General features: G+C 35.7%; 1 protein-coding gene across 5 annotated transcripts in view; it reads left to right on the forward strand.

Annotated features, from left to right (window-relative positions):
• The window catches only part of l3hypdh (trans-L-3-hydroxyproline dehydratase), a 63567-nt gene that overhangs the window by 16796 nt on the left and 20204 nt on the right, over positions 1-26567 (forward strand). For 2 of the 5 annotated variants that reach the window (XM_081378843.1, XM_081378844.1), the window contains exons 1-3: positions 23577-23671; positions 24790-25278; positions 25390-25559. In XM_081378843.1, coding sequence (XP_081234969.1) covers positions 24798-25278; positions 25390-25559 — 651 coding nt within the window. In that variant the 5' untranslated portion in view covers positions 23577-23671; positions 24790-24797. Of the gene's footprint in view, positions 1-23312; positions 23813-24789; positions 25279-25389; positions 25560-26567 lie in introns of those variants that run through there. The other 3 variants (XM_081378840.1, XM_081378841.1, XM_081378842.1) reach the window with 3 other exon arrangements.

Consider the following 26567-nt stretch of genomic DNA (forward strand, 5'->3'; position numbering starts at 1 on the left):
TGTGTTTTGTAATGGTCTAGTGGTAGAACTTTTGCCATGCGTGTCAGAGGTTCTGCGTTCTAATCCGCACTCGTATATTTTTAATTTTTTTTTAATTTTCATCAAAATTGAATAAGTTCATCAGTGGTTGTATATCAAGCAGGGCGTTTGTGTGCATTTTGTTTTGTAAGATTTCAACAAATAGAAAGTCTCTGCAACAGCGATAGATTGAAGCGTGTGACAGAAATAAACTCAGTCTGGTTAGTAATAAGTGAAGCTGGTAATGCTGTTTGTGGAGTTGTTTAATCAGATCTTGAGAGAGTTAATGTCTTTTATCTTCAGTTTATCTAAGGCTGTGTCTGAATATAGTTGCAGTTATTAGAAAGATGATTGAAAGAATGTTTCAGGAACATCACACTAACCTTTAAAAAACATTCTAGTAACATTAAAGAAACTGGATATTTTTATGTTCTTGGAATGTTAGAAATCAACGTTCCTATAATGTTGAATTTTAAATCAAAATTAAGTTGAAAGAACGTTTGAGGAACATTATACCTTTTAAAACACGTTCCTCTAACGTCAAGAAAACTGGACATTTTTCACGTTCCCAGAACCAACACTGAATATTTGAAGAACGTATAACAAAAGTCTGTTAGCTGGGGCAAAGCTGATGTAGGATGATACATGTATACAGGTATGTATGACTTACAACAAGCAGATGGTAATCGAAGAAGCTGAAAAAGAGAAAAGAGAATAATTATTTTAGAAATCATAAAAAAGTTCAAATGTATAAATTGCATAATAACATCTGAAAATAAGAACAAATAAGCTATATGAGTTAACATTAAGGATAGTTCACCCATAAATGAAAATTATATCATCTACTGAATAATTATTTTCATGGTATAAATTCCAAAAGTTAATAAAGGCTCTTGATTTATTAATATATTACAGTAATAGCATCTAAAAATGCATGAGAAGAATGCAGCAATGCATCTGATGCGACTTTACAAATAAGAAACCATAAGTCAGTAAAATATATTTTCATTCTTGAAAATACTACTACTATTAATTAGTATTATTATTCTTAATACTGTTAACATAGGCTAATAATAAAATATAATAATAATAATAGTAATTGTTATTATTATCATTATTATGAATAGTTTTAATAATACTAATAACTTTTATTTGTATTTTATTTTTTATTATTTGAGATTATTTATTATTAATAGTAGAAGTAGTAGTAATAATAATAATAACTAGAAAAAAAAGTTTGTTGGACAAACTTTAAGTTGGCTTGAGAAAGCCGGACCAGAGAGTTTGAAGAAGTTAAAAGTAGTTAGAAGTTTAAAGTAGCTAGAAGTTTGAAGTAGTTTGAAGTTTAAAGTAGTTTAAATTTTTATTGATAAATTAGTTAGAAAGAAAGAAAAGTTAGAAAGAAAGAAAGAAAGAAAGAAAGAAAGAAAGAAAGAAAGAAAGAAAGAAAAAAGAAAGAAAGATTAGTTAGAAAGAAAGAAAGAAAGATTAGGTATAAAGAAAGAAAGAAAGAAAGAAAGAAAGAAAGAAAGAAAGAAAGAAAGAAAGAAAGAAAGAAAGAAAGAAAGAAAGAAAGATTAGGTAGAAAGAAAGAAAGAATGAAAGAAAAAATAAAGAAAGATTAGGTAGAAAGAAAGAATGAAAGAAAAATAAAGAAAGATTAGGTATAAAGAAAGAAAGAAAAAGATTAGGTAGAAAGAAAGAAAGAAAGAAAGATTAGGTAGAAAGAAAGAAAGAAAGAAAGAAAGAAAGAAAGAAAGAAAGAAAGAAAGAAAGAAAGAAAGAAAGAAAGAAAGAAAGAAAGAAAGAAAGAAAGAAAGAAAGAAAGAAAGAAAGAAAGAAAGAAAGAAAAAGATTAGGTAGAAAGAAAGAATGAAAGAAAAAAGAAAGAAAGATTAGCTAGAAAGAAAGAAAGAAAGAAAGAAAGAAAGAAAGAAAGATTAGGTATAAAGAAAGAAAGAAAGAAAGAAAGAAAGAAAGAAAGAAAGAAAGAAAGATTAGGTAGAAAGAAAGAAAGAATGAAAGAAAAAATAAAGAAAGATTAGGTAGAAAGAAAGAATGAAAGAAAAATAAAGAAAGATTAGGTATAAAGAAAGAGAGAAAAAGATTAGGTAGAAAGAAAGAAAGAAAGAAAGAAAGATTAGGTAGAAAGAAAGAAAGAAAGAAAGAAAGAAAGAAAGAAAGAAAGAAAGAAAGAAAGAAAGAAAGAAAGAAAGAAAGAAAGAAAAAGATTAGGTAGAAAGAAAGAAAAAAGAAAGAAAGATTAGCTAGAAAGAAAGAAAGAAAGAAAGATTAGGTAGAAAGAAAGAAAGAAAGAAAGAAAGAAAGAAAGAAAGAAAGAAAGAAAGAAAGAAAGAAAGAAAAAGATTAGGTAGAAAGAAAGAATGAAAGAAAAAAGAAAGAAAGATTAGCTAGAAAGAAAGAAAGAAAGAAAGAAAGAAAGAAAGAAAGAAAGAAAGATTAGGTATAAAGAAAGAAAGAAAAAGATTAGGTTGAAAGAAAGAAAGAAAGAAAGAAAGAAAGAAAGAAAGAAAGAAAGAAAGAAAGAAAGAAAGAAAGAAAGATTAGGTAGAAAGAAAGAAAATAATTATTTCTTTTTTTCAAAGAATGAAAGAAAAAAGAAAGAAAGAAAGAAAGAAAGAAAGATTAGGTAGAAAGAAAGAAAATAATTATTTCTTTTTTTCAAAGAATGAAAGAAAAAAGAAAGAAAGATTAGCTAGAAAGAAAGAGAAAGAAAGAAAGATTAGGTATAAAGAAAGAAAGAAAAAGATTAGGTAGAAAGAAAGAAAGAAAGAAAGAAAGAAAGAAAGAAAGAAAGAAAGAAAGAAAGAAAGAAAGAAAGAAAGAAAGAAAGAAAGAAAGAAAGAAAAAGATTAGGTAGAAAGAAAGAATGAAAGAAAAAAGAAAGAAACATTAGCTAGAAAGAAAGAAAGATTAGGTAGAAAGAAAGAAAGAAAGAAAGAAAGAAAGAAAGAAAGAAAGAAAGAAAGAAAGAAAGAAAGAAAGAAAGAAAGAAAGAAAGAAAAAGATTAGGTAGAAAGAAAGAATGAAAGAAAAAAGAAAGAAAGATTAGCTAGAAAGAAAGAAAGAAAGAAAGAATAGGTATAAAGAAAGAAAGAAAAAGATTAGGTATAAAGAAAGAAAGAAAGAAAGAAAGAAAGAAAGAAAGAAAGAAAGAAAGAAAGAAAGAAAGAAAGATTAGGTAGAAAGAAAGAAAGAAAGAAAGAAAGAAAGAAAGAAAGAAAGAAAGAAAGAAAGAAAGAAAGAAAGAAAAAGATTAGGTAGAAAGAAAGATTAGGTAGAAAGAAAGAAAGAAAGAAAGAAAGAAAGAAAGAAAGAAAGAAAGAAAGAAAGAAAGAAAGAAAGAAAGAAAGAAAGAAAGAAAGAAAGAAAGAAAGATTAGGTAGAAAGAAAGAATGAAAGAAAAAGATTAGGTAGAAAGAAAGAATGAAAGAAAAAAGAAAGAAAGATTAGCTAGAAAGAAAGAAAGAAAGAAAGATTAGGTAGAAAGAAAGAAAGAAAGAGAAAAAGATTAGGTAGAAAGAAAGAAAGAAAAAAGAAAGAAAGATTAGCTAGAAAGAAAGAGAAAGAAAGAAAGAAAGATTAGGTATAAAGAAAGAAAGAAAAAGATTAGGTAGAAAGAAAGATTAGGTAGAAAGAAAGAAAGAAAGAAAGAAAGAAAGAAAGAAAGAAAGAAAGAAAGAAAGAAAGAAAGAAAGAAAGAAAGAAAGATTAGGTAGAAAGAAAGAAAGAAAGAAAGAAAAAGATTAGGTAGAAAGAAAGAATGAAAGAAAAAAGAAAGAAAGATTAGCTAGAAAGAAAGAAAGAAAGAAAGAAAGATTAGGTAGAAAGAAAGAAAGAAAGAAAGAAAGAAAGAAAGAAAGAAAGAAAGAAAGAATAGGTATAAAGAAAGAAAGAAAAAGATTAGGTATAAAGAAAGAAAGAAAGAAAGAAAGAAAGAAAGATTAGGTAGAAAGAAAGAAAGAAAGAAAGAAAGAAAGAAAGAAAGAAAGAAAGAAAGAAAGAAAGAAAGAAAGAAAGAAAAAGATTAGGTAGAAAGAAAGAATGAAAGAAAAAAGAAAGAAACATTAGCTAGAAAGAAAGAAAGAAAGAAAGAAAGAAAGAAAGAAAGAAAGAAAGAAAGAAAGAAAGAAAGAAAGAAAGAAAGAAAGAAAGAAAGAAAGAAAGAAAGATTAGGTAGAAAGAAAGAAAGACAGATTAGTTAGAATGAAAGAAAAAAGAAAGAAACATTAGCTAGAAAGAAAGAAAGAAAGAAAGAAAGAAAGAAAGAAAGAAAGAAAGAAAGAAAGAAAGAAAGAAAAAGATTAGGTAGAAAGAAAGAATGAAAGAAAAAAGAAAGAAACATTAGCTAGAAAGAAAGAAAGATTAGGTAGAAAGAAAGAAAGAAAGATTAGGTAGAAAGAAAGAAAGAAAGAAAGAAAGAAAGAAAGAAAGAAAGAAAGAAAGAAAGAAAGAAAGAAAGAAAGAAAGAAAGAAAAAGAAAGAAAGAAAGAAAGAAAGAAAGAAAGAGAAAGAAAGAAAGAAAGAAAGAAAGAAAGAAAGAAAGAAAGAAAGAAAGAAAGAGAGAAAGAAAGAAAGAGAAAAATATTAGGTAGAAAGAAAGAATGAAAGAAAAAAGAAAGAAAGATTAGCTAGAAAGAAAGAGAAAAATATTAGGTAGAAAGAAAGAATGAAAGAAAAAAGAAAGAAAGATTAGCTAGAAAGAAAGAGAAAGAAAGAAAGAAAGATTAGGTATAAAGAAAGAAAGAAAAAGATTAGGTAGAAAGAAAGAAAGAAAGAAAGAAAGAAAGAAAGAAAGAAAGAAAGAAAGAAAGAAAGAAAGAAAGAAAGAAAGATTAGGTAGAAAGAAAGAAAGAAAGAAAGAAAGAAAGAAAGAAAGAAAGAAAGAAAGAAAGAAAGAAAGAAAGAAAGAAAGAAAGAAAGAAAGAAAGAAAGAAAAGGATTAGGTAGAAAGAAAGAAAGAAAGAAAGAAAGAAAGATTAGGTAGAAAGAAAGAAAGAAAGAAAGAAAGAAAGAAAGAAAGAAAGAAAGAAAGGAAGAAAGAAAGAAAAAGAAAGAAAGAAAGAAAGAAAGATTAGGTAGAAAGAAAGAAAGAAAGAAAGAAAGAAAGAAAGAAAGAAAGAAAGAAAGAAAGAAAGAAAGAAAGAAAGAAAGATTAGTTAGAAAGAAAGAAAGACAGATTAGGTATAAAGAAAGAAAGAAAAAGATTAGGTAGAAAGAAAGAAAGAAAGAAAGAAAGAAAGAAAGAAAGAAAGAAAGAAAGAAAGAAAGAAAGAAAGAAAGAAAGAAAGATTAGGTAGAAAGAAAGAAAGAAAGAAAGAAAGAAAGAAAAGGATTAGGTAGAAAGAAAGAATGAAAGAAAAAAGAAAGAAAGATTAGCTAGAAAGAAAGAAAGATTAGGTAGAAAGAAAGAAAGAAAGATTAGGTAGAAAGAAAGAAAGAAAGAAAGAAAGAAAGAAAGAAAGAAAGAAAGAAAGAAAGAAAGAAAGAAAGAAAGAAAGAAAGAAAGAAAGAAAAAGAAAGAAAGATTAGGTAGAAAGAAAGAAAGAAAGACAGATTAGGTATAAAGAAAGAAAGAAAGAAAGAAAGAAAGAAAGAAAGAAAGAAAGATTAGGTAGATAGAAAGAAAGAAAGAAAGAAAGAAAGAAAGAAAGAAAGAAAGAAAGAAAGAAAGAAAGAAAGAAAGAAAGAAAGAAAGAAAGAAAAAAGAAAGAAAGATTAGTTAGAAAGAAAGAAAGACAGATTAGGTATAAAGAAAGAAAGAAAGATTAGGTAGAAAGAAAGAAAGAATGAAAGAAAAACTAAAGAAAGATTAGTTAGAAAGAAAGAAAGACAGATTAGGTATAAAGAAAGAAAGAAAGATTAGGTAGAAAGAAAGAAAGAATGAAAGAAAAAATAAAGAAAGATTAGGTAGAAAGAATGAAAGAAAAATAAAGAAAGATTAGGTATAAAGAAAGAAAGAAAAAGATTAGGTAGAAAGAAAGAAAGAAAGAAAGAAAGAAAGAAAGAAAGAAAGAAAGAAAGAAAGAAAGAAAGAAAGAAAGAAAGAAAGAAAAAGATTAGGTAGAAAGAAAGAATGAAAGAAAAAAGAAAGAAAGATTAGCTAGAAAGAAAGAAAGAAAGAAAGAAAGAAAGAAAGAAAGAAAGAAAGAAAGAAAGAAAGAAAGAAAGAAAGAAAGAAAGAAAGAAAGATTAGTTAGAACGAAAGAAGAAAGAAAAAAAGAAAGATTAGTTAGAAAGAAAGAAAAGGAAGAAAGGAAGAAAAAAGAAAGATTAATTAGAAAGAAAGAAAGAAAAGTAAGCAAGAAAGAAAAGAATGATTAGTTAGAAAGAAAGAAAAAGAAAAAAGAAAGATTAGCTAGAAAGAAAGAAAGAAAGATTAGCTAAAGTAGTTAGAAGTTTAAAGTAGTTAGAAGTTTGATTGATAAATTAGTTAGAAAGAAAGAAAAGTTAGAAAGAAAGAAAGAAAAAAGAAAGAAAGATTAGTTAGAAAGAAAGAAAGAAAGAAAGATTAGGTATAAAGAAAGAAAGAAAGAAAGAAAGAAAGAAAGAAAGAAAGAAAGAAAGAAAGAAAGATTAGGTAGAAAGAAAGAATGAAAGAAAGATTAGGTAGAAAGAAAGAAAGAAAAAGATTAGGTAGAAAGAAAGAAAGAAAGAAAGAAAGAAAGAAAGAAAGAAAGAAAGAAAGAAAGAAAGAAAGAAAGAAAGAAAGAAAGAAAGAAAGAAAGATTAGGTAGAAAGATTAGGTAGAAAGAAAGAAAGACAGATTAGTTAGAAAGAAAGATTAGTTAGAAAGAAAGAAAAGTTAGAAAGAAAGAAAGAAAGAAAGAAAGAAAGAAAGAAAGAAAGAAAGAAAGAAAGAAAGATTAGTTAGAAAGAAAGAAAGAAAGATTAGGTATAAAGAAAGAAAGAAAGAAAGAAAGAAAGAAAGAAAGAAAGAAAGAAAGAAAGAAAGAAAGAAAGAAAGAAAGAAAGAAAGAAAGAAAGAAAAAAGCAAGATTAGTAAGAAAGAAATTAAAGTAAGAAAGAAAAAAGAAAGAAAGATTACTTAGAACGAAAGAAGAAAGAAAAAAAGAAAGATTAGTTAGAAAGAAAGAAAAGTAAGAAAGGAAGAAAAAAGAAAGATTAGTTAGAAAGAAAGAAAGAAAAGTAAGCAAGAAAGAAAAGAAAGATTAGTTAGAAAGAAAGAAAAAGAAAAAAGAAAGATTAGCTAGAAAGAAAGAAAGAAAGAAAGAAAGAAAGAAAGAAAGAAAGAAAGAAAGAAAGAAAGATTAGCTAGAAAGAAAGAAAGTAAGATTAGGTAGAAAGAAAGAAAGAAAAAGATTAGGTAGAAAGAAAGAAAGACAGATTAGTTAGAAAGAAAGATAGAAAGAAAGATTAGTTAGAAAGAAAGAAAAGTTAGAAAGAAAGAAAGAAAGAAAGAAAGAAAGAAAGAAAGAAAGAAAGAAAGAAAGAAAAAAGAAAGAAAGATTAGTTAGAAAGAAAAAGATTAGGTATAAAGAAAGAAAGAAAGAAAGAAAGAAAGAAAAGTAAGAAAGAAAGAAAAGTTAAAAAGAAAAAAGAAAGAAAGATTAGTTAGAACAAAAGAAGAAAAAAATAAATATTAGTTAGAAAGAAAGAAAAGTAAGAAAGAAAAAAGAAAGATTAGTTAGAAAGAAAGAAAGAAAAGTAAGCAAGAAAGAAAAGAAAGATTAGTTAGAAAGAAAGAAAAAGAAAAAAGAAAGATTAGCTAGAAAGAAAGAAGAAAGATTGGCTAGAGAGAAAGAAAAAAGAAAGAAAGATTAGTTAGAAAGAAAGAAAAAAGAAAGATTTGTTAGAAAGGAAGGAAAGATTAGTTAGAAAGATTAGATAGAAAGATCAGTTAGAAAGAAGAAAGATTAGTTAGAAAAAGAAAGAAAGAAAGACAAAGATTAGTTAGAAAGAAAGATAGATTGATTAGTTAGAAAGAAATAAGAAATATTAGTTAGAAAGAAAGAATGATGAATGGTGGATTAGTTAGAAAGAAAGAAAGAAAGAAAGAAAGAAAGAAAGAAAGAAAGAAAGAAAGAAAGAAAGAAAGAAAGAAAGAAAGAAAGAAAGAAAGAAAGAAAGAAAGAAAGAAAGTTCGTTAAAAAGAAAGAAAGATGGATTATTTAGTTAAAAAGAAAGATAGATTAGTTAGTTAAAAAGATAGATAGATAGATAGATAGATAGATAGATAGATAGATAGATAGATAGATAGATAGATAGATAGATAGATAGATAGATAGATAGATCGAAAAGGTTTGAAGATAGATAGATAGATAGATAGATAGATAGATAGATAGATAGATAGATAGATAGATAGATAGATAGATAGATAGATAGATAGATAGATAGATAGATAGATAGATAGATAGATAGATAGATAGATAGATAGATAGATTAGTTAAAAAGATAGTTAGATAGATAGATAGATAGATAGATAGATAGATAGATAGATAGATAGATAGATAGATAGATAGATAGATAGATAGATAGATAGATAGATAGATAGATAGATAGATTAGTTAAAAGATAGATAGATAGATAGATAGATAGATAGATAGATAGATAGATAGATAGATAGATAGATAGATAGATAGATAGATAGATAGATAGATAGATAGATAGATAGATAAAGGTTTGAAGATAGATTGATGGATAGATAAGGTTTGAAGATAGATAGATAGATAGATAGATAGATAGATAGATAGATAGATAGATAGATAGATAGATAGATAGATAGATAGATAGATAGATAGATAGATAGATAGATAGATAGATAGATAGATAGATAGATAGATAGATAGATAGATTTAGAATGGTAGTTTAATTGAGTCTAGGGCTTTAGAGAATTTAGATTTGAGTTTTTGGGTTGTGCATTAATGGGCCACCGTAGTCTTGGCTCAATTTGAGCAGTCTGCAATGAAAGTCAATGGGGTTTTTATGATTTTTAATATTAATTTTTAAGAAAACCATAACTCAAATCAGTCTGAAAAGATATAGCAACTCAAGTCAGAACAGTATGAAGGTCTGACCCGAGTTTGGAGTATGTAGCTTGAACGGTCTAGGAGGAGTTAGTGTCTAAAATTTTTCGGTCAGAAAAATAAGAAGAAGAATAATAACTAGAATGTACATTTCCTGAAGAAAATGTGAAGTGGTGCTTGAAGTGGCAAAACTCGCCACTCGGTTGCTAGGGTGTTGTACATGTTTGCATTCGAGCCAACAACCATGTCTGTACAATGTTGTGGAGCTGAAATATGGCTTCTATATGTTGCAATATGGTTGCTAGGTGGCTCTAAATGGTTGCTAGGGTGTGAATACACAGTTACCATGGTGATATTTACAGGCTGTTTTACAACTGAAACTAATGATCCAACCCCCATCTCTATACAATATTCTGATGCAGAGATGTAGGTCTTGTAAAATGGTTGCTAGGGTACTCTGTTTGGTTGCTATGGAGATGCTTGTCAGCTGCTAATGATGAAACTACAAAGGCTTCTTGTTAGCATGAATGATATAAACCAACTCCCATCTCTATACGATGTTCTGATGCAGAGATATACGTTTTGCTAAACGGTTGCTAGGGTACTCTATTTGGTTGCTAGCGAGTGGCTTGTCAGCTGCCAATCATGAAACTCCAAAGGCTTCTTGTCACTATGAATGATATAAACCAACTCCCATGCCTCTGCGACATTCAGAATGGAAGATATGCCTCTTTGGATTTTGGTTGCTAGGGTACTCTGTTTGGTTGTTAGGGAGTGGCTTGTCAGCTGTCAATGATGAAATTCCAAAGGCTTCTTGTCATTATGAATTATATAATCCAACTCCCATGCCTCTGTGACATTCAGAATGTAAGATATGCCTCTTTGGATTTTGGTTGCTAGGGTACTCTTTTTGGTTGCTATGGAGTTACTTGGCACCTGCCAATGATGCAATTCCAAAGGCTTCTTGTCAGTATGAATGATATAAACCAACTCCCATGCCTCTGTGACATTCAGAATGGAAGATATCCCTCTTTGGATTGTTGTTGCTAAGGTGCTCGACAATGGTTGCTAGGGAGGGGCTAGGAAGTGTTGAGGTGATTTATGATTGGCCGTTTGCTGCCCTGAGTCAAACTTGTGTTAACCCCATCTCTTTATGATGTTCTGATGCAGAGATATAGGTCTTGCAAAATGGTTGCTAGGGTACTCTGTTTGGTTGCTAGGGAGTGGCTTGGCAGCTGCCAATCATGAAACTCCAAAGGCTGCTTGTCAGTATGTATGATATAAACCAACTCCCATGCCTCTGTGACATTCAGAATAGAAGATATCCCTCTTTGGATTGTTGTTGCTAAGGTGCTCGACAATGGTTGCTAGGGAGGGGCTAGGAAGTGTTGAGGTGATTTATGATTGGCCGTTTGCTGCCCTGAGTCAAACTTGTGTTAACCCCATCTCTTTATGATGTTCTGATGCAGAGATATAGGTCTTGCAAAATGGTTGCTAGGGTACTCTGTTTGGTTGCTAGGGAGTGGCTTGGCAGCTGCCAATCATGAAACTCCAAAGGCTGCTTGTCAGTATGTATGATATAAACCAACTCCCATGCCTCTGTGACATTCAGAATAGAAGATATCCCTCTTTGGATTGTTGTTGCTAAGGTGCTCGACAATGGTTGCTAGGGAGGGGCTAGGAAGTGTTGAGGTGATTTATGATTGGCCGTTTGCTGCCCTGAGTCAAACTTGTGTTAACCCCATCTCTTTATGATGTTCTGATGCAGAGATATAGGTCTTGCAAAATGGTTGCTAGGGTACTCTGTTTGGTTGCTAGGGAGTGGCTTGGCAGCTGCCAATCATGAAACTCCAAAGGCTGCTTGTCAGTATGTATGATATAAACCAACTCCCATGCCTCTGTGACATTCAGAATAGAAGATATCCCTCTTTGGATTGTTGTTGCTAAGGTGCTCGACAATGGTTGCTAGGGAGGGGCTAGGAAGTGTTGAGGTGATTTATGATTGGCCGTTTGCTGCCCTGAGTCAAACTTGTGTTAACCCTATCTCTTTATGATGTTCTGATGCAGAGATATAGGTCTTGCAAAATGGTTGCTAGGGTACTCTGTTTGGTTGCTAGGGAGTGGCTTGGCAGCTGACAATCATGAAACTCCAAAGGCTGCTTGTCAGTATGTATGATATAAACCAACTCCCATGCCTCTGTGACATTCAGAATAGAAGATATCCCTCTTTGGATTGTTGTTGCTAAGGTGCTCGACAATGGTTGCTAGGGAGGGGCTAAGAAGTGTTGAGGTGATTTATGATTGGCCGTTTGCTGCCCTGAGTCAAACTTGTGTTAACCCCATCTCTTTATGATGTTCTGATGCAGAGATATAGGTCTTGCAAAATGGTTGCTAGGGTACTCTGTTTGGTTGCTAGGGAGTGGCTTGGCAGCTGCCAATCATGAAACTCCAAAGGCTGCTTGTCAGTATGTATGATATAAACCAACTCCCATGCCTCTGTGACATTCAGAATAGAAGATATCCCTCTTTGGATTGTTGTTGCTAAGGTGCTCGACAATGGTTGCTAGGGAGGGGCTAGGAAGTGTTGAGGTGATTTATGATTGGCCGTTTGCTGCCCTGAGTCAAACTTGTGTTAACCCCATCTCTTTATGATGTTCTGATGCAGAGATATAGGTCTTGCAAAATGGTTGCTAGGGTACTCTGTTTGGTTGCTAGGGAGTGGCTTGGCAGCTGCCAATCATGAAACTCCAAAGGCTGCTTGTCAGTATGTATGATATAAACCAACTCCCATGCCTCTGTGACATTCAGAATAGAAGATATCCCTCTTTGGATTGTTGTTGCTAAGGTGCTCGACAATGGTTGCTAGGGAGGGGCTAGGAAGTGTTGAGGTGATTTATGATTGGCCGTTTGCTGCCCTGAGTCAAACTTGTGTTAACCCCATCTCTTTATGATGTTCTGATGCAGAGATATAGGTCTTGCAAAATGGTTGCTAGGGTACTCTGTTTGGTTGCTAGGGAGTGGCTTGGCAGCTGCCAATCATGAAACTCCAAAGGCTGCTTGTCAGTATGTATGATATAAACCAACTCCCATGCCTCTGTGACATTCAGAATAGAAGATATCCCTCTTTGGATTGTTGTTGCTAAGGTGCTCGACAATGGTTGCTAGGGAGGGGCTAGGAAGTGTTGAGGTGATTTATGATTGGCCGTTTGCTGCCCTGAGTCAAACTTGTGTTAACCCCAGCTCTTTATGATGTTCTGATGCAGAGATATAGGTCTTGCAAAATGGTTGCTAGGGTACTCTGTTTGGTTGCTAGGGAGTGGCTTGGCAGCTGCCAATCATGAAACTCCAAAGGCTGCTTGTCAGTATGTATGATATAAACCAACTCCCATGCCTCTGTGACATTCAGAATAGAAGATATCCCTCTTTGGATTGTTGTTGCTAAGGTGCTCGACAATGGTTGCTAGGGAGGGGCTAGGAAGTGTTGAGGTGATTTATGATTGGCCGTTTGCTGCCCTGAGTCAAACTTGTGTTAACCCCATCTCTTTATGATGTTCTGATGCAGAGATATAGGTCTTGCAAAATGGTTGCTAGGGTACTCTGTTTGGTTGCTAGGGAGTGGCTTGGCAGCTGCCAATCATGAAACTCCAAAGGCTGCTTGTCAGTATGTATGATATAAACCAACTCCCATGCCTCTGTGACATTCAGAATAGAAGATATCCCTCTTTGGATTGTTGTTGCTAAGGTGCTCGACAATGGTTGCTAGGGAGGGGCTAGGAAGTGTTGAGGTGATTTATGATTGGCCGTTTGCTGCCCTGAGTCAAACTTGTGTTAACCCCAGCTCTTTATGATGTTCTGATGCAGGGATATAGGTCTTGCAAAATGGTTGCTAGGGTACTCTGTTTGGTTGCTAGGGAGTGGCTTGGCAGCTGCCAATCATGAAACTCCAAAGGCTGCTTGTCAGTATGTATGATATAAACCAACTCCCATGCCTCTGTGACATTCAGAATAGAAGATATCTCTCTATGAATTTTGGTTGCTAAGGTGCTCGACAATGGTTGCTAGGGAGGGGCTAGGAAGTGTTGAGGTGATTCATGATTGGCAGTTTGCTGCCCCGAGTCAAATGAGACCACCCCCATGTTTCTATGACAATTCAGTCCTGAGATATCCCTTTGATCTCTTTCAATGGAAGTCTATGGGACTTGTTGCTAAGGTGCTCTAAATGGTTGCTAGGGCGTGGCTTGATAGCTTCACAATGATCCTGAGAGACTGATTGGTCATCTGAGTAAGATGAGCCCTCCCCCTTGTCTCTATGACACTGTGATCCAGAGCTACGTTCATTACAAAATCCCTATGCAATTTACCATAGTAGGAAAAGCATGTGTGTTTCACGGGACATTCCTTCCCCATAGTAAGTCAATGGGACAACTTTGGGACGCTCCTGCCCCCCAGGGGTGCAACTTTTACCCCATTGTGAGGTATGTTCTTACAGAGCCTGTCAGCCTCTTCAAATGTGGCAAATCACACGTTTCTGCAAAATCCTCGCTCAGAGCTATGAGTGCTCAAAGTTCGTCGCAATGTTAAGTCAATGGAACTTTTTGGGGCGCTTTTTCGCCCCTGGGGTGAACACCGCACCCCCGATCGCTTATAAAAGTCATAGCACACCTCTCCTCAATAAGCCGGTCGATTTGACACCTCATTCATGGGTCTGTGACAAACGGTGCGGGGCGAGTTACGCGCCAAACTTTTGTCCAGAACAATAATAAGAAGAAGAAGAATAACTAGAATGTACATTTCCTGAAGAAAATGTGAAGTGGTGCTTGCAGTGGCAAAACTCTCCACTTGGTTGCTAGGGTGTTGTACATGAAGATATCCCTCTTTGGAATTTGGTTGCTAGGGTCCTCTGTTTGGTTGCAAGGGAGTGACTTGGCAGGTGCCAATCATAAAACTCCAAAGGCTGCTTGTCATTATGAATGATATAAACCAACTCCCATGCCTGTGTGACTTTCAGAATGGAAGATATCCCTCTTTGGATTTTGGTTACTAGGGTACTCTGTTTGGTTGCTATGGAGTTACTTGGCAGCTGCCAATGATGAAATGCCAAAGGTTTCTTGTCAGTATGAATGATATAAACCAACTCCCATGCCTCTGTGACATTCAGAATGGAAGAGATCCCTCTTTGGATTTTGGTTGCTAGGGTACTCTGTTTGGTTGTTATGGAGTTGCTTGGCAGCTGCCAATCATGAAACACCAAAGGCTTCTTGTCAGTATGAATGACATAAACCAACTCCCATGCCTCTGTGACATTCAGAATGGAAGATATCCCTCTTTGGATTTTGGTTACTAGGGTACTCTGTTTGGTTGCTATGGAGTTACTTGGCAGCTGCCAATGATGAAATGCCAAAGGTTTCTTGTCAGTATGAATGATATAAACCAACTCCCATGCCTCTGTGACATTCAGAATGGAAGAGATCCCTCTTTGGATTTTGGTTGCTAGGGTACTCTGTTTGGTTGCTAGGGAGTGGCTTGGCAGCTGCCAATCATGAAACTCCAAAGGCTGCTTGTCAGTATGTATGATATAAACCAACTCCCATGCCTCTGTGACATTCAGAATAGAAGATATCCCTCTTTGGATTGTTGTTGCTAAGGTGCTCGACAATGGTTGCTAGGGAGGGGCTAGGAAGTGTTGAGGTGATTTATGATTGGCCGTTTGCTGCCCTGAGTCAAACTTGTGTTAACCCCATCTCTTTATGATGTTCTGATGCAGAGATATAGGTCTTGCAAAATGGTTGCTAGGGTACTCTGTTTGGTTGCTAGGGAGTGGCTTGGCAGCTGCCAATCATGAAACTCCAAAGGCTGCTTGTCAGTATGTATGATATAAACCAACTCCCATGCCTCTGTGACATTCAGAATAGAAGATATCCCTCTTTGGATTGTTGTTGCTAAGGTGCTCGACAATGGTTGCTAGGGAGGGGCTAGGAAGTGTTGAGGTGATTTATGATTGGCCGTTTGCTGCCCTGAGTCAAACTTGTGTTAACCCCATCTCTTTATGATGTTCTGATGCAGAGATATAGGTCTTGCAAAATGGTTGCTAGGGTACTCTGTTTGGTTGCTAGGGAGTGGCTTGGCAGCTGCCAATCATGAAACTCCAAAGGCTGCTTGTCAGTATGTATGATATAAACCAACTCCCATGCCTCTGTGACATTCAGAATAGAAGATATCCCTCTTTGGATTGTTGTTGCTAAGGTGCTCGACAATGGTTGCTAGGGAGGGGCTAGGAAGTGTTGAGGTGATTTATGATTGGCCGTTTGCTGCCCTGAGTCAAACTTGTGTTAACCCCATCTCTTTATGATGTTCTGATGCAGAGATATAGGTCTTGCGAAATGGTTGCTAGGGTACTCTGTTTGGTTGCTAGGGAGTGGCTTGGCAGCTGCCAATCATGAAACTCCAAAGGCTGCTTGTCAGTATGTATGATATAAACCAACTCCCATGCCTCTGTGACATTCAGAATAGAAGATATCCCTCTTTGGATTGTTGTTGCTAAGGTGCTCGACAATGGTTGCTAGGGAGGGGCTAGGAAGTGTTGAGGTGATTTATGATTGGCCGTTTGCTGCCCTGAGTCAAACTTGTGTTAACCCCATCTCTTTATGATGTTCTGATGCAGAGATATAGGTCTTGCAAAATGGTTGCTAGGGTACTCTGTTTGGTTGCTAGGGAGTGGCTTGGCAGCTGCCAATCATGAAACTCCAAAGGCTGCTTGTCAGTATGTATGATATAAACCAACTCCCATGCCTCTGTGACATTCAGAATAGAAGATATCCCTCTTTGGATTGTTGTTGCTAAGGTGCTCGACAATGGTTGCTAGGGAGGGGCTAGGAAGTGTTGAGGTGATTTATGATTGGCCGTTTGCTGCCCTGAGTCAAACTTGTGTTAACCCCATCTCTTTATGATGTTCTGATGCAGAGATATAGGTCTTGCAAAATGGTTGCTAGGGTACTCTGTTTGGTTGCTAGGGAGTGGCTTGGCAGCTGCCAATCATGAAACTCCAAAGGCTGCTTGTCAGTATGTATGATATAAACCAACTCCCATGCCTCTGTGACATTCAGAATAGAAGATATCCCTCTTTGGATTGTTGTTGCTAAGGTGCTCGACAATGGTTGCTAGGGAGGGGCTAGGAAGTGTTGAGGTGATTTATGATTGGCCGTTTGCTGCCCTGAGTCAAACTTGTGTTAACCCCATCTCTTTATGATGTTCTGATGCAGAGATATAGGTCTTGCAAAATGGTTGCTAGGGTACTCTGTTTGGTTGCTAGGGAGTGGCTTGGCAGCTGCCAATCATGAAACTCCAAAGGCTGCTTGTCAGTATGTATGATATAAACCAACTCCCATGCCTCTGTGACATTCAGAATAGAAGATATCCCTCTTTGGATTGTTGTTGCTAAGGTGCTCGACAATGGTTGCTAGGGAGGGGCTAGGAAGTGTTGAGGTGATTTATGATTGGCCGTTTGCTGCCCTGAGTCAAACTTGTGTTAACCCCATCTCTTTATGATGTTCTGATGCAGAGATATAGGTCTTGCAAAATGGTTGCTAGGGTACTCTGTTTGGTTGCTAGGGAGTGGCTTGGCAGCTGCCAATCATGAAACTCCAAAGGCTGCTTGTCAGTATGTATGATATAAACCAACTCCCATGCCTCTGTGACATTCAGAATAGAAGATATCCCTCTTTGGATTGTTGTTGCTAAGGTGCTCGACAATGGTTGCTAGGGAGGGGCTAGGAAGTGTTGAGGTGATTTATGATTGGCCGTTTGCTGCCCTGAGTCAAACTTGTGTTAACCCCATCTCTTTATGATGTTCTGATGCAGAGATATAGGCCTTGCAAAATGGTTGCTAGGGTACTCTGTTTGGTTGCTAGGGAGTGGCTTGGCAGCTGCCAATCATGAAACTCCAAAGGCTGCTTGTCAGTATGTATGATATAACCAACTCCCATGCCTCTGTGACATTCAGAATAGAAGATATCTCTCTATGAATTTTGGTTGCTAAGGTGCTCGACAATGGTTGCTAGGGAGGGGCTAGGAAGTGTTGAGGTGATTCATGATTGGCTGTTTGCTGGCCCGAGTCAAATGAGACCACCCCCATGTTTCTATGACAATTCAGTCCTGAGATATCCCTTTGATCTCTTTCAATGGAAGTCTATGGGACTTGTTGCTAAGGTGCTCTAAATGGTTGCTAGGGCGTGGCTTGATAGCTTCACAATGATCCTGAGAGACTGATTGGTCATCTGAGTAAGATGAGCCCTCCCCCTTGTCTCTATGACACTGTGATCCAGAGCTACGTTCATTACAAAATCCCTATGCAATTTACCATAGTAGGAAAAGCATGTGTGTTTCACGGGACATTCCTTCCCCATAGTAAGTCAATGGGACAACTTTGGGACGATTTACCACATTCCAGCATGATTTACTATGATTAACATGTTGTTAGAATGATGCTAGCATGATTAGCATGTTGTTAATATGATTAGCATGATGCTAGCATGCTTTTAACAAGATGTTAGCATGATTAGCATTTTGCTAGCATGTTTTTAGCTAGATGCTAACAGGATTAGCATGTTGCTAGCATTATGCTAGCTTGAATAACATGTTGTTAACATGATGCTAGCTTGATTAGCATGTTGCTAGCATGATGCTAGCTTGATTAGCATGTTGGTAACATGATGCTAGCATGATTAGCATGATGCTAGCTTGATTAGCATTTTGGTAGCATGATGCTAACATGATTAGCATGTTGCTATCATGCTTTTAACAAGATGTTAGCATGATTAGCATTTTGCTAGCATGATGCTAGCTTGATTAGCATGTTGGTAGCATAATGCTAGCATGATTAGCATGTTGCTAGCATGATGCTAACATGATTAGCATGTTGCTAGCATGATGCTAGCTTGATTAGCATGTTGCTAGCATGATGCTAGCTTGATTAGCATGTTGCTAGCATGATGCTAACTTGATTAGCATGTTGCTAGCATGATGTTAGCATGATTAGCATTTTGCTAGCATGTTTTTAGCTAGATGCTAACAGGATTAGCATGTTGCTAGCATGATGCTAGCTTGATTAGCATGTTGCTAGCATGATTAGCATGTTGCTAACATGATGCTAGCTTGATTAGCATGTTGCTAGCATGATGCTAGCTTGATTAGCATGTTGCCAGCATGTTTTTAGCAAGATGCTGTTGCCAGGTGGTTGCTAGGGTGTTCTGGGTGGTTGCTATGGTGTTGCTAGGCAGTTGCTAAGGTGTTCTGGGTGGTTGCTAGGCAGTTGCTAGGGTATTCTTGGTGGTTGCTAGGGCGTTGCTAGGTGGTTGCTAGGGTGTTCTGGGTGGTTGCTATGGTGTTGCTAGGCAGTTGCTATGGTATTCTGGGTGGATACTAGGGCATTGCTAGGCAGTTGCTAGGGTGTTCTGGTTGGTTGCTAGGTGTTCTGGGTGGTTGCTAGGCAGTTGCTAGGTGTTCTAGGTGGTTGCTAGGCAGTTGCTAGGGTGTTCTGGGTGCTTGCTAGAGTTTTTTGTGGTTACTAGAGCATTTCTAGACGTTGCTAGGGTGTTCAGGGTGGTTGCTAAGGTGTTTTTGTTAGTTGCTATGGTGTTACTAGGTGGTTGGTAGTTGTCAAATATGGTTACTATGGAGTTTTTATAGAGTTCTTAAAATCTTTAATAACGAGTGCCTTCTGTACGGCACTCGGCCTGCGGCCTCGTGCCTATGGCCGAATAGGCACAAGCATGGAGCAATATCGCAAGGCCACGAGAGTAAAATTGCTTTAAAAAATAAAAAAAATAAAAAAAAATGTTTTTTTTTGGTTTAGGGTGGTTGCTAGGGAGCTCTTAGTGGTTGCTAGGGTGCTGAAACTGGTTGCTAGGGTGTGGCTATGAAGATTTTAGGCCATTACTTATTGGCTGCTTGATAATATAAATCCTCTGAGGGAGAGAGAGAGGGAGAGATGCAGGGGTGTCAGGCCCTTTGGAGTCTGTGTGTGTGAAAACGTCGGTTGGGATTCAAATATTTTTAGAACTCCCAATGTAAAGTCAATGGGACTTTTTTGGCCGCTTTTTCGTCCGCTGTGCGAACATCGTACACCTGATCGCTTAGAAAAGTCATAGCACACCTCTCCTCAATGAGCCGCTCGATTTGACGCCTCACTCAGGGGTCTGTGACAAACGGTGCGGGGCGCATTACGCGCCGAACTTTTGTCCGGAATAATAAGAATAAGAACTAGAATGTACATTTCCTGAAGAAAATGTGAAGTGGTGCTTGCAGTGGCAAAACTCGCCACTGGGCAGATGCTAACACAATTAACATGTTGTGATACCATGATATACCACGTTTTAGCATTATTTACCACGATTTACCATATTTCTAAGATGATTTACTACGATTTACCACATTCCAGCATGATTTACTATGATTAACATGTTGTTAGAATGATGCTAGCATGATTAGCATGTTGTTAATATGATTAGCATGATGCTAGCATGCTTTTAACAAGATGTTAGCATGATTAGCATTTTGCTAGCATGTTTTTAGCTAGATGCTAACAGGATTAGCATGTTGCTAGCATTATGCTAGCTTGAATAACATGTTGTTAACATGATGCTAGCTTGATTAGCATGTTGCTAGCATGATGCTAGCTTGATTAGCATGTTGGTAACATGATGCTAGCATGATTAGCATGATGCTAGCTTGATTAGCATTTTGGTAGCATGATGCTAACATGATTAGCATGTTGCTATCATGCTTTTAACAAGATGTTAGCATGATTAGCATTTTGCTAGCATGATGCTAGCTTGATTAGCATGTTGGTAGCATAATGCTAGCATGATTAGCATGTTGCTAGCATGATGCTAACATGATTAGCATGTTGCTAGCATGATGCTAGCTTGATTAGCATGTTGCTAGCATGATGCTAGCTTGATTAGCATGTTGCTAGCATGATGCTAACTTGATTAGCATGTTGCTAGCATGATGTTAGCATGATTAGCATTTTGCTAGCATGTTTTTAGCTAGATGCTAACAGGATTAGCATGTTGCTAGCATGATGCTAGCTTGATTAGCATGTTGCTAGCATAATTAGCATGTTGCTAACATGATGCTAGCTTGATTAGCATGTTGCTAGCATGATGCTAGCTTGATTAGCATGTTGCCAGCATGTTTTTAGCAAGATGCTGTTGCCAGGTGGTTGCTAGGGTGTTCTGGGTGGTTGCTATGGTGTTGCTAGGCAGTTGCTAAGGTGTTCTGGGTGGTTGCTAGGCAGTTGCTAGGGTATTCTTGGTGGTTGCTAGGGCGTTGCTAGGTGGTTGCTAGGGTGTTCTGGGTGGTTGCTATGGTGTTGCTAGGCAGTTGCTATGGTATTCTGGGTGGATACTAGGGCATTGCTAGGCAGTTGCTAGGGTGTTCTGGTTGGTTGCTAGGTGTTCTGGGTGGTTGCTAGGCAGTTGCTAGGTGTTCTAGGTGGTTGCTAGGCAGTTGCTAGGGTGTTCTGGGTGCTTGCTAGAGTTTTTTGTGGTTACTAGAGCATTTCTAGACGTTGCTAGGGTGTTCAGGGTGGTTGCTAAGGTGTTTTTGTTAGTTGCTATGGTGTTACTAGGTGGTTGGTAGTTGTCAAATATGGTTACTATGGAGTTTTTATAGAGTTCTTAAAATCTTTAATAACGAGTGCCTTCTGTACGGCACTCGGCCTGCGGCCTCGTGCCTATGGCCGAATAGGCACAAGCATGGAGCAATATCGCAAGGCCACGAGAGTAAAATTGCTTTAAAAAATAAAAAAAATAAAAAAAAATGTTTTTTTTTGGTTTAGGGTGGTTGCTAGGGAGCTCTTAGTGGTTGCTAGGGTGCTGAAACTGGTTGCTAGGGTGTGGCTATGAAGATTTTAGGCCATTACTTATTGGCTGCTTGATAATATAAATCCTCTGAGGGAGAGAGAGAGGGAGAGATGCAGGGGTGTCAGGCCCTTTGGAGTCTGTGTGTGTGAAAACGTCGGTTGGGATTCAAATATTTTTAGAACTCCCAATGTAAAGTCAATGGGACTTTTTTGGCCGCTTTTTCGTCCGCTGTGCGAACATCGTACACCCGATCGCTTAGAAAAGTCATAGCACACCTCTCCTCAATGAGCCGCTCGATTTGACGCCTCACTCAGGGGTCTGTGACAAACGGTGCGGGGCGCATTACGCGCCGAACTTTTGTCCGGAATAATAAGAATAAGAATAATAATAAGTATGAGCAATAACAATAGTGATGCTTTCAAAAAAGCACCACTAATAAGTATGAGCAATAACAATAGTGATGCTTTCAAAAAAGCACCACTAATAATAAGTATGAGCAATAACAATAGTGATGCCTTGCTTTCAGCAAGCACCACTAATAAGTATGGAGGATAACAATAGTGATGCCTTGCTTTCAGCAAGCACCACTAATAATAAGTATGAGCAATAACAATAGTGATGCCTTGCTTTCAGCAAGCACCACTAATAATAAGTATGAGCAATAACAATAGTGATGCTTTCAAAAAAGCACCACTAATAAGTATGAGCAATAACAATAGTGATGCTTTTAAAAAAGCACCACTAATAATAATAAGTATGCAAGAGAACACTAATGATGCCTTGCTTTCAGCAAGCACCATTAATAATAAGTATGAGCAATAACAATAGTGATGCCTTGCTTTCAGCAAGCACCACTAATAATAATAAGTATGAGCAATAACAATAGTGATGCCTTGCTTTCAGCAAGCACCACTAATAATAATAAGTATGAGCAATAACAATAGTGATGCCTTGCTTTCAGCAAGCACCACTAATAAGTATGGAGTATAACAATAGTGATGCCTTGCTTTCAGCAAGCACCACTAATAAGTATGAGCAATAACAATAGTGATGCTTTCAAAAAAGCACCACTAATTATAAAAAGAATAATAAGTATGAGCAATAACAATAGTGATGCTTTTAAAAAAGCACCACTAATAATAATAATAATAATAAGTTTAAATAGGATTTCAATATGTTGGCTCTCTCAAGCCAACTTAATAATAATAATAATAAGTTTAAATAGGATTTCAGTAAGTTGGCTTTCTCAAGCCAACTTAATTATTATTAACACTGTTAACAATAATGACTGAAATAAAAATAATAATTATTAATATTATTGTTATCAAGAAAACAATATTAATATTATTACATATTTAAATATTATTAAATGTAGTGGTATTAATAATATTAATAATATGACTGACGGATGGCCGATTTCATTATAAATCTGATCTCATCTTTACAAGACACGCTCACGCACTCATGTGAGACAAAGCGCTTTCCATACAAAGTAGTAACGATATTATTAATAACAATTCTATAATTTATTTATTTTAAAGTAACAATATAACATAACAGACATGACTGAAATAAACGTTAACATAATAGACATGACTGATGAAACAAAAAAAGTTTATTTCAATCTGAGCGGATTTGCTCTATTATCCCAAATGACGTCACACAGACTTAACGGCATTTAACGGTATTTAATTGTTTAATTTAACGGTAGCCTATTTAATTTTTTTTTCAAAAATGAAAAAAAAAACAAAAACGGAAAACCATTGTTTACGTGAAAAGTAGTGGTATATTTCCTGAAAAGACAGTTAATCAATTGTATGACAATTGCTATATGTTCATTAGGTGAAGCCTGACTAACGTTACCCTGAGTAAAGTTAGGCCTAACTTTACCAATAATATAGTAGCTGCTAACGTTATGCTATGATTAGATTTTATTATTTACTTTCTTCAAAATTTCAAGTATCATTTACCTTTGTAGTGGGACAAAAGAAAAGTAGGCTAGCAGCTAACTAAGATTCAGAAAAGCTGGTCAATGAGTGGTCCAGTAGTCATTCAAAATGAGTGGGCAGGTTTCGCGGGCTTGGCACGCGAAGAATATCAGTTGTGACAGAATTATATATTTATTTATTTATTATTTTTTTATATATATATATTTATATGATGATGCCTTGCGTTACCTTGTCAAAAAGTGATAAAAGTATAAGTCAAAATAAATAAAATAAAAGAGATCTAAGTTATATAAACTTTAGAAAATAAAAATATTAACTAAATTGGCTAGATTAACGAAATTAAAAATAATCAGTTGTGCAGTCAGTGTTGGGTACAGGTCTGGTGAATTATTAATGATTTGTCTGATCAGTTAATTGAAAAATGTTGGCTGTGGTTTACAGCACATTTCTTACCTCAATACTGCATTTGTTTTGCTCATACAACTTTATCATCACAGAAAAAAATATATATATTGCATGTAAGACTCTTTAATGGTAGTAATACATATAAGATAGTATGATACACTTTGTGATAATGTAATGTAACCGTCATTGTTCTTTGTTTTGTATTTAGGGGTTCAAGCACGAAGTGCTGAAACCCTATTGTAATTTTATTTGTAATTATAATCTGTAACTTGAAAAAAAAAAAAAAAAAAAAAAAAAAGTAGCTTTCATTCTCATCCAGGCCACAGAGAGGCAATAAAGAGCCACTGCACTGCACATTGAAATTTGGAAAAGCAAAATCAAAGAAAGTGGTAAAAGAGCAGATTTATAAGAATTGTTCCATTTAAAAGTAAGTTTCACATTTCATTTTTTTTTAATAAACAGTCGTAAAAACATAAACCATTCGATAATATTTCCGATGATGTGTTTACTAAACTTTCTGTCTTTCTCATAAGTAACGTTAGCCTATCAACAGTGCAAAGCTGTGACGGTAAAATGCTGCTTCATATTTCAAATTATTTCAGTAAAACTAGCGCTGTACACAATTCTGACAACTGTGTTACTGTGTATTTCTGCATAAAGGCTTTAGGATTAGGGTACAATGGGGCTAAGGTCCCCTAATTTCTTACAATGGGGCTAAGAAATCTGTTTGTTTATGGTAACGTTACAAAAAAAAAAAAATCATGAAGATTAAACATGTTGATTTTTTATTTTTTATTATTGATTTATGGACAATCCTTTAGAGCTACAGTAGTAAAATCGTATGGCCTTCTTAGATCTCAGGGATTTTAATCATAGTACCATATTCCACCGACAGCTTTGATGTTACCAGAAAGACATAACCTACATAAGGTTGAGTGTCAATGCAGATTCAAAGCATCGCAATAGCTTCTTGTTATATAGTTTGCCGAATGCAAAACTTTTACATTTGACCACTTTTGTCTATAATGGTCTGATAATAATATAACTGTGATGATTGGACAACAGTTGTAGTAGGATTATTACTAAAATCACATTTAGCAGTTTGACAGTACAGTTTTGATTACTGTACATTGAGAGTCCGTTACAAAGAACATCATAAAATCTTTATAGTTAATGTACCTCTTCAGTATTATGAGTTATCTTTACAATGTCACCCGTCAGCTTTACTTTAACCAATTTATTTTTTAAGCTAATAAACTATTTACACATTATTTACGTACAATCATGTCATATTTGAAGACTTTATTTAAAAAGTTTTTTATTCTTTTTTATATATACTTGGTGGCACAAAAAAAAACTGCACTGTCTTTTGTCCTAAATTTCATGTGACAGTTCTCATTAGCATAAACCTGTAACATTTTAAAAATCATTGCATGTTAAATCAAAGTACCCTAAAAAGATGAATCAGAAAGATACAGTTGTTTTGAGACTATTGCAAATCTGTTTTTCATTATTTATGTATTCATGAATTTATTTTTACTACAGAGTGATCTATGGAGTTCCCAAAGCTGCCCCCTCACTCCGGGTCTGTTTTATCAGTAGTGGACATGCACACAGGTGGAGAGCCGCTGCGCATTATCCTGAGCGGGTTTCCAGAAGTGAAGGGGGACACCATCCTTGCCAAACGACGTTATGTGAGAGAGCATCTCGATCATCTTCGCAAGGTCTTAATGTTTGAGCCCCGTGGTCACTATGATATGTACGGAGCCCTTCTGGTCAGAAGTGAGTTAGCAGAGGCTGATCTCGGCGTCTTGTTCATGCACAATGAAGGGTATAGCACTATGTGCGGCCACGCTGTCATTGCGCTCGGGCGCTTTGCGGTGGATTATGGTTTGATTAAAGAGCCCACTTCACCCGAGACGCAGATAAACATACACTGCCCCTGTGGCTTAGTGAAGGCCTTTACACAATATTCCAATGGGAAAACCGGAGCTGTCAGATTTCTCAGTGTGCCAGCCTTTGCTTTCGCTACAGGTATAGACAACCATGATCAGAGCATGTCAATGCGATCATAAAAGAAATTGCAAAAGTTTGAATTTTATTATCATTAGTCAATTTAATTCTTTGCTATCCTTGTTTTTCTAGATGTGAGTGTCTCTGTACCAGGATATGAGTCCATCACTGTGGACATCAGTTATGGTGGAGCTCTTTATGCATTTGTGAGTGCTGAGAAGTTTGGATTGGATGTCAACAAGTCCAAAACTAGAGATTTGGTGGATGCAGCCACGGCTGTGAGTGATGCTGTCAAATCCCAGGTAACTGACCCAGTGTTGTTATTCTTAACTAAGACTAAAAATATAAAAGTGGTTAATAAAGAGAACTGGTCAAATGAATCCAATCACATCGACGTGCAGGAGCTTTAGCATATCATTACTATGCTGTGAAGCAGGGGAGTCTCAAGACTAGAGAAGGCAGGTTATGCCGGTATATTTTTCTGTTGATATAAAAAATCGGGCACATTTAGCAATATAGTGCGTTAATTATGTATAAGATGTATATTATGATGTTATAAACAATTTCTCCACTGACGTTCTGAGTTGTTCAAAGCTTTTCTAAGGATACTGATTTTTAGAAGGCAGCTGTCCGACTCTGAGATGGTGAACGGGAACATGGTTTGTGTAACATTAGCAACACATTATTATCTGTTTGACAACATAGTCAAGCCAAAGGTTAATCATATTAATTACTGTTATGTGTCCGACGTTGTAGAGAGCTATACATAAATTGCATTACCATTCTGATACATCGACTTGTAGACGAGCCTGTATAATTCACTCTTAAACTTCTTCTTCTGAATCGGTTTCTGGTTCAAACATATACGGCTGGATTAAACCAGTATTTCCACTTGGCATTGTGCAGTGTTTACTACAGTAAAGTTGAGCGAGTGGATCTCTGAGCTGCTGTGAGTGAGTGGAGGCGGGACTAATTTGCGTATTCATGGATCCGCATGTACTTAATGAAGCAAGGGTGTGGAGTTACATTCAAGCTATTTGAAGGCATGAATAGAAATTTTCACAGGAAAAAAACATTTAAATATGTAACTTTGGTGATCAAAGATTAGTTATAAAATTATTGACTACAAGGGGGACTTTAAAGGGGTCATATAATGGTACATGCACTTTTACAAGTTGATTGTACTGAAATGTGTGTTGGCAGTGCCTGTACACAACCATCATAAAATGATAAAAATCCATCCAGTGTTATTTTTTTTTAAATCTTCTTATGTTTCCTCCCATCTCAAATCAAGCTGTTCGATTTTGTGA

The sequence above is a fragment of the Scardinius erythrophthalmus genome (genome assembly GCF_964197995.2).
Source record: "Scardinius erythrophthalmus genome assembly, chromosome: 11".
Lineage (NCBI taxonomy): Eukaryota > Metazoa > Chordata > Actinopteri > Cypriniformes > Leuciscidae > Scardinius > Scardinius erythrophthalmus.